The 8789-nt window shown below is 39.8% G+C and overlaps 1 protein-coding gene across 1 annotated transcript in view; it reads right to left on the bottom strand.

Annotated features, from left to right (window-relative positions):
• Positions 1 to 8789, bottom strand: part of NALCN (sodium leak channel, non-selective) — a gene marked incomplete at its 5' end in the record, with an annotated part of 145472 nt that overhangs the window by 56394 nt on the left and 80289 nt on the right. The window contains 2 exon segments of the mRNA XM_042781961.1: positions 5998 to 6102; positions 8224 to 8391. Of these exon segments, the coding sequence (XP_042637895.1) occupies positions 5998 to 6102; positions 8224 to 8391 (273 nt within the window).

Genomic DNA, 8789 nt, shown 5'->3' with positions numbered 1-8789 from the left:
ATATTGCCTCAGAAAACCAAAGAGGGGCTGCTATGATGCAGGAAACATCAAAAGAAAATGGAAGGAATACATAGACTCACTGTACCAAAAAGATTTGGTTGCTATTCATCTACTTCAGGACATGGCATATGATCAAGAACCAATGGTATTGAAGGAGGAAGTCGAAGCTGCACTGAGAGAAGTGGTGAAAAACAAGACTCCAGGAATTGACGGGATACCCATTGAGATGTTTCAACAAATGGATGTCACACTAGAGGTACTCACTCAGCTATGCCAAGAGATTTGGAAGACAACTACCTGCCCAACTGACTAGAAAAGATCCATATTTGTATCCATTTCAAAGAAAGGTGATCCCACAGAATGTGGAAATTATCGAACAATATCATTAATATCACATGCAAGTAAAATATTACTGAAGATAATTCAAAAATGGTTGCAGCAGTATGTTGACAGAGAACTTCCAAAAATGCAAGTTGGATTCAGAAGAGGTCATGGAATGAGGGATATCATTGCTGATGTCAGATTGATCTTGGCTTAAAGCAAAGAGTACCAGAAAGATGTTTACTTGTGTTTTATTGACTATGCAAAGGCATTCGATTGTGTGATAACAACAAATTATAGATAATATAGAGAAGAAAGGGAATTCCAGAACACTTAATGTGCTCACGAGGAACTTGTACATAGACCAGGAGGCTGTTATTCAAATAGAACAAGGAGATACTGCATGGTTTAAAATCAAGAAGGAGTGTGTTAGGGTTGTATCCTTTCACCATACTTATTCAATCTGTATGGTGAAAAAATAATCTGAGAAGCTGGACTATATGGAAGAAGAACGTGGAGTAAGAATTGGAGGAAGAATCATTAACAACCTGCATCATGCAAATGACACAACTTTGCTTATTGAAAGTGAGGATGACTTGAAACACTTACTGATGAAGATTGAAGACTACAGTCTACAGTATAGATTACACCTCGATATAAAGAAAACAAAAATGCTCACAACAGGACCAATAAGCAGCATCACGATAAATGGAGAAAAGATTGAGGTTGTCAAAGAATTCATATTACTTGGTTATACAATCAACACCAATGGAAGCAGCAGTCAACATATCAGACATTGTATAGCATTGGGCAAATCTGCTGCAAAGGACCTCTTTCAAGTGCTGAAGAGCAAAGGTATTTCCTTGAAGACTAAGGTGCACTTGACACAAACCATGGGATTTTCAATTGCCTCTAATGCATGTGAGACCTGGGCAGTGAAAAAGGACCAAAGAAGAGTTGATGCTTTTGAGTTGTGGTGCTGGCGAAGAATGCTGAAAGTACCACAGACTGCTAAAAGAACTAACAAATCTGTCCCAGAAGAAGGGCAGCCAGAATGCTCTTTTGAAGCGATAATGGCCAGACTTTGTCTCACCTACTTTGGTCATGTAGTCAGAAGGGACAATTCCCTGGTGAAGGAGATCATGCTTGGGAAAGTGAAGGGACAATGAAAAAGTGGAAGGCCCTTCACGAGATGGATTGACACAGTGGCTGCTAAGATGGGCTCAGGTATAGCAAAGATTGTGGGGATGGCACAAGACTGGGCAGTGTTTTCTTCTGCTGTACATGAGGTCGCTACGAGTAGGAGGTGACTCGATGGCACCTAACAACAACAACAGTAGCACCAGGGACAGGAAATCTGTATATTAAAAGTATTCGTAAGTATGTGATTCTTCTACAACAAACCTTCAGTGGCTTCTCATTTCTCATCAAAGGAATTCCAAACTGCTTAGTCTGACATTCAAGGTTTTTGAGGATCTCTCCCTAACCTACCTTTCTGGCCTTATTTTTAAAGTTCTTTGCTAAAGTGAAAGTGAACATCACTATGAGGCTGGGGTAGGTACTTTATATGAGGGAGCTTGCTTAATCTTCAAAATATCTCTGTGTAAGAAGTATGATAGAAGAGGAAATGGGTTCAGAAGGATGAAGTAACCAGATACAACAATCACATCCACTACAGTAGGATTACAATCTGACTCTAAAGCCTTTGCTCCTTGCTTTGTTCCCTGTCTGTTTTATGTTTTATGTCTTTCTTCCTGTTTTCTCTGCTTGGAAGATTTGTTTCTGTTCATTCACCTCAAATCCCGCCTCCTCCATAAAGCCTTCCTGGTACAGTACACCCAGTTGGAAGTAATGTTTCTCACAACTAAAATCAGATCCCACATTATTTCTGCTTCCCTTTTGTTCTTTTAACATCTGACCTTAAACTACAATTGCTTGGACATGAAACACATGTTCTGATTGGACAGAAAGCATTGCAAAAGCATCAACAGTGATCTCCGCATTCATATCCTCTACCCTGGTGCCTTCCACATAACTGATATTTAATAACTATTTGTCAAAATATATTCTTAGAGTTTGTTTACAGGGCTTTGGGGACTAGTTTCTGGGCTCTAATCTCTCTTTTTATAGTGGTTCAAGGCTTCGGCTTTTTAAGTTTCAAGAAAAGGAGCAGAGGAAGTACTAATACAAATGCCAAGAAGATAACATCATCGAGATGAAAAACATAGCACCTACAACTCAAACTCCCATTGCATGTGAGGCTTATAGCCCAAATACCCGTGTATATAATTCCTCTGTTCCCTGGGTTCATCTATTCTTTAAAAAAGCTGGGCTTAAGTTCTGGGATAGATCTGATATCCCATTCATCTCCGTGACATTCTTAGCCTTAGTCAAAATATTGGGTATTGAAAATAGCTAGTCCTGATGTAAAGACTTAGATAACTACTCATTATGCCAACTTCTTCTGAATTATTCTGATTGATGGGGATGGTACCTATGATGGCTGTTTTCTTAACCTTTCATTAGAAAGTTTGCCCATCCCTCTCTGTCCCCCACATAAGTCATCAACCTCTAACTTGGGCTGAGTATGAGTAAATAACACAAAATCACAAAACTCTTGGGCCATTATTAATATACTAAGTCATCCAGGACTCCTAGCAGAGTTCGTGTTAAAATGCTATTGTTGCTTTCTGACCTCTTTTCAGTGTGGATCTAAAATAGCTCTTCTTCTGGAGGCTTATGCACTGCATACCTCAGCTCTTTATGACTTTATTCATTAACTTAGTTGGTGCACTGTGACCTTGATACCAAGTTTCTTATTCTGTCTTCTCAGAGTTCCTGGGAACTTTCAGGAAGGCAGGTGAAGGAAGAAGCAACCTATGTGGTGACTTGTGAAATAGAATAAGGGTCTGCCCAGCCTAAATGTCTTTCCTTTTCTGCCACTTCTTAAATCCTCATTGTCAGTTCAATTGATTGTATACTTTTGGACAAAAAATGTTGTCTAGTAATATGCTCTGGTAGCATAGTGCCTAAGGCACTTGACTGCTAACCAGAAGGCTGGCGGTTCAAACCTACCAGCCACTCCTCGGAAGGAAGGTTGGGCAATCTACTTCCGTAGTGATACTGCCTCGGCAACCCGAGGAGGGGTCTCTATGAGTTAGGTCAGACTTGATGGTACATAACAACAACAAGTTATTTATAACTATTAGAGAACTAATAATTTGTAGAGTTAAAAGCTTAAAAATGTAGGCCTTTTCAGGCTCATGTAAAATGTATCTTAAGCTGCTTGAGTCCAGCTACTAGACTGTGCTATGCTTGAGTCGTTGCAGCTACTGTGTCAATCCATCTCATCGAGGGCCTTCCCCTTTTTTGCTGACCACTACTTTACCAAGCATTATATCTTTCTCCAGGGAACGGTCCCTTCTAACAACATGACCAAAGTACATGAGGCAAAGGCTAGTCGTTCTCACTTCTAACAAGCATTCTGGCTACATTTCTTTCAGGATAGATTTGTTCGTTCTTCTGGCAGTCCATGGTATTTTCAGTATTCTTTGTCAACACCCCAACTCAAAAGCATCAACTCTTCTTGAGTCTTCCTTATTCATTGTCCAGCTTTCACATGCATATGAGGTGATTGAAAATACCATGGTTTGGGTTGTTGTCATTGTTGTTATGTGCCGTCGAGTCGGACCCGACTCCTAGCGACCCCTCCTTGGGTTTCCAAGGCAGTATCACTACGGAAGTAGATTGCCCCATCTTCCTTCCGAGGAGTGGCTGGTGGGTTTAAACCGCCAGCCTTCTGGTTAGCAGTCAAGTGCCTTAGGCACTACGCTACCAGAGCTCACTTTAGTCTTCAAAGTGACATCTTTGCTTCTTAACACTTTAAAGAGGTCTTTGCAGCAGATTTACCCAATGCCATAGGACATCTGGTTTCTTGACTACTGCTTCCATGGGTATTGAATATAGATCCAAGTAAAACTAAACCCCTGACAACTTCAATCTTTTCTCCATTTATTGCCTAGTTGTGAAGGTTTTTGTTTTCTTTATGTCGAGGTGTAATTCATACTGGAGACTATATTCTTTGATCTTCATCAGTAAGTGCTTCAAGCCATCTTCACTTTCAGGAAGCAAGGTTGTATCATCCGCATATCACAGGTTGTTCATCAGTCCACCTCCTGATGCTGTTCTTCTTCATATAGTCCAGCTTCTCAGATAATTTACTGGGCATACAGATTGAATATGTATGGTCAAAGGATACAACCCTGTCACACACTGTTTCTGATTTCAAACAGTATCAGCAGTACCCCCTTGTTCTGTTTGAATGACAGTCTCTTGGTCTACATACAAATTGTTGTTATTTGCCGTTGAGTCAGCCCCGACTCATAGCGACCCCTCCTTGGGTTTCTGAGGCAGTATCACTATGGAAGTAGGATTGCCCAACCTTCCTTCCGAGGAGTGGCTGGTGGGTTTGAACCGCCAGCCTTCTGTTTAGCAGTCAAGTGCCTTAGGCACTATGCTACCAGAGCTCCCAATATAGGCACCATATTTGCTGGGTATATGTAATACTGTAGTTCAGCTCTATTAGACTTTCTGTGGACATGCATTTTACTTGATTTAAGGCATTAGTTTACTTGGGAGGAAGAGAAAATACATTACCTAGTTTATACACCAGCAATGTTTGGTTCACTTCGTTAATCTACTTGTAATGTAAGGCAAGATTCATAGGGAATGGGACACTGAGTGATGTGGCAGAGATTGGCTACTTACTAACCAAGCTGTTTCCCCTTTTTCCTAGAGCACAGCACTAAACTACATTCCCCAACCCCCACCCAGTATGGTGAGGCCATGCTCTATCCAGTGGAATGTGGGTAGAAGCAAGGTATATCACTTCTAGGCTTAGCCCATAGTCCTCCAAGACAGGGATGGTTCCATCTGCCAACGCAACAGAGATGACTTTGAAGACATGATGAAGGCTGGGGTCACAAGAAGGAAAGAAACTGAGTCCCTGGGTGGCCATTTAGAGGACAGCTGTCTGACCCATTCAAGATATAATACATAAATTTCATTGTGTTCAGCCACTTAAATATTGCATTGCAGCTAACATCTTCTTACTAATATTGACTGGAGAAATATAAAGAGAACGGCCACAGTGAAAGTTTTCAAGCTTAGGCCTCTGCTGAGGTCCTTGTTAATTATAATGGGGGAGATTCTGGGTGGCTAGGAGCCTATGGATGGGCATTTGTTTCCTAACAAGAAGAACGTTGAGAATGGAGAAGTAATAAAAGAGTGAGGAAAGGGTGTGAAAGACAAATTTTGCCTTTGTACATTTTTGCCAAGGGTTGCTTACTACTGATTTGAGTCTTGAGTGACAACAGAGGTAGGGTTAGGTTAGGAAAGACATAAAGGGAGCATTTCTGAAGCTCATAGCTATAAATATCTGGGATCTTTAGTGACTATGGTGAAGATATCAACAGTGGATTGACGCTGGAATAGGAAGGAACTGTAGATTTCTCTGTGATGTGCCTTATAAACCTTTGCTATTCAGAAGAGGCATACTGCATGCTTAGAACAAAAAAAGGGTTTATGAGAAGGCTTTGTCAAGGGGGTCTTCAAATGAACCCCAGTAGTTAATGGTTCCTGAATTTTTATTCCAAAAGACAGAAAGAACTGTCTTACCCTTCTAATAATGTTGGGATCATTGCACTTTGCCAATTTTCCAGCAAAAAGTTGAACTCCAAAGCTTGCAAAAACAAGCATTAATGTCAACAAAAGGATGGAGACCTGAAATAAATTGATGAAACATTAAACATCTTGTTAAAAACAAAACCATAGATTCAGGTTGAACAGTGATATGAACATAGCTTTTTAGGCAACATTGAATGAAATTCATGGTCTTTTCAAGATATCGTTGAACTTCTCCACCACATGTAGTTCAGTTAGCCTTAATGATATGTCATATTAAGGAGATTAATCATGGGTTTTGAATTTTTGAAATAAAAACATATGACTTTCATGTAAGGCAATGGGCCAAGACAGCTTAGAAATGACTTGGGTTTTTTCTGATTTAAAAATCAACACTTTGCTATGTTTTACTCAATGGAACCAAATAACAATACTTCAATAATATTTTTCTCAAAATAGGCTCATATCACTATTAGTATAGCATAGATCAGAGGTAGAGTGGCATTGCTTTCTTGTCAGTATGCTTTCTGTTAAACAACAACACATTGCCGTGGAGTCAGATCTGACTCATAACGACCCCTCCTTGGGTTTCTGAGGCAGTATCCTACAGAAATAGATTGCCGAACCTTCCTGCTTTCTGTTAGTGTAAGAAAGTGTGTTGTGTCCAGACAACTTGAGATCATTCAGGTCTGAAAATAAATGTTAACTTACTCGTGCGCCCTCTGCTGGCTGACTAGCGTCAGTTACAAAAAGTGGCAAAGAATAAAATCACTGAATAAATCATCAGACTGTACCATTTGAATAATCTAACATATACCTTATGCATACTAAAATTAGGATCTTTGGTAGCATAGTGTCTGAGGCATTTGACTGCTAACCAGAAGGCTGGCGGTTCAAACCCACCAGCCACTCCTTGGAACGAAGACAGGGCAATCCATTTCCGTAGAGATGAACTAACTCACTACCCTTGAGCTATCCCAACTCATAGCGACCCCTCCTTGGGTTTCCGAGGCAGTATCACTAGGAAGTAGATTGGCCCATCCTCCTTCCGAGGAGTGGCTGGTGGGTTTGAACTGCCAGCCTTCTGGTTAGCAGTCAAATGCTTTAGGCACTATGCCACCAGACCGCCTGGGAAAAACCCAAGGAGGGGTTGCTTTGAGTCGAATCCCTCCACGGCATAAGTTTGGTTTGGTTTTATACTAAAATTACACAGAAACATAATTGGTAGAGAGGTACAAATGGATTGTCTTCTAAAATCTATTTTCCAAAGATTTGTGTACATTCACTCATGTGATAGTCCTTCAATTACAATTGCAGGAAAAGTCAGAATTTTATCTATTTAGCTAAAAGAAAAGAAGAAACTTTAAGCACTTTTTTTCTTTTTTAATTTTAGCAATTCCATGCTTCTAGTAACATCACAAGCTGTCTTTAAAATATCTTAGAACCCACTGCAACTACAGCTACTCTCTACATTAGGTGTATTTATGGAAAGCAAGATATGAAACAAACTTATGTAAATTAATTCATGTTTTTCCTGCACAAAAAGGACTAATTAATAATAAAAAGAATCCTTTGATCACTTCTTTGTAAGGCAAAGAAACTTCTGTAACAGGACAGGAGTAATGACTGTCTTACTCACCTTTTTATCTGCAGCCCTGTTCCTGGAAGACCCTAAATCACATTTCTAAGTATTCATTCTTATTTATTGAGTGGATTTTGAGTAGGGTATATCTGCTGCATGCTACACTTTAAAGCTATTTTATGTTAACACTCCAAAGGTCTAGAGCCAATTTCTATGCTATGCGCATTAGGGGGCACATAAAATGAGAATATGTGCCCAAAGTCATTAATTCCTAGTCACATTTGTGAAGGAGATGGTGCTAGAACTCTGAATAGAAATTAGGATGAAAAGTCAGGAATGAAAGAGTCAGCAGGTATTATCTCTTTGGATTCTCCTTTCATTGTGCTTTCCAGACAGAACGCTTTCTCTCTAGTTTATGAAAAATATTCATTGAATTAAATATATTATAAGCCAGAAGCCTTCATGGGTTAAGTCTTGAAAGCATGTGTTTTGTTGGTGCTTTATAATCTCTGACAACCTCTGACAATAAACATTATTGTAGACTTACCTTGACAAGCAAGACTCACCTTAGCCACTCATTAGTTACATTACAGAGGTGTGTCTTCATGAACTGGAAGCAAAAGGTAACTGTAACATACCAAAAAAATTTCCTTGAAGCCACTGAAAAGTTCCCGAACAACTTTCCTCATCTGGGGCACCAGTTTGAATATCCTCAGCGGTCTCAGGCACCGAAGAACCATCAAGAGTTGAGCTCCTGATTCAGCAGGCACATTTTGAGGCATCCAACAAAGAAATATCAAGCTCACCTTGAGAAAGAAATATAGTCTCTGGAATTCATGCCATTTACTTCCTTTATCCACATTTCCTGAGAGCCAGCCTGCCACAACTTTTCATTTAGCAGAGCTTTCAGGTGTTATTTCAGATAAGCACCCACCAACTGTATGAGGTCTCTTCAGTCTAAACAATGAACTCATACTGGAGCTATTTAAGGACACAAGGGAGAGTACTTAGCAACAAGCAAGGAATGAAGTAGGGTGGCTCATACAGCATCTGTGTATTCTTCTCCTAACTTACTACATTGGTGGCTCAGCTGTTGTCAACAGGATTGGAATTCCTTTTATCAAGGTTACTGACAAACACTATTTTTTTATAATGAATTAAATTTTTTATTGTTGTAATAAATTGTTGTTGTTGTTATGTGCCG

The sequence above is a fragment of the Orycteropus afer genome, unplaced genomic scaffold (assembly GCF_000298275.1).
Source record: "Orycteropus afer afer isolate SDZICR_OR568_19922 unplaced genomic scaffold, OryAfe1.0 scaffold00206, whole genome shotgun sequence".
Lineage (NCBI taxonomy): Eukaryota > Metazoa > Chordata > Mammalia > Tubulidentata > Orycteropodidae > Orycteropus > Orycteropus afer.
The sequence above is the reverse complement of the archived record's forward strand: the minus strand, read 5'-3'. Positions and strand labels throughout refer to the sequence as shown.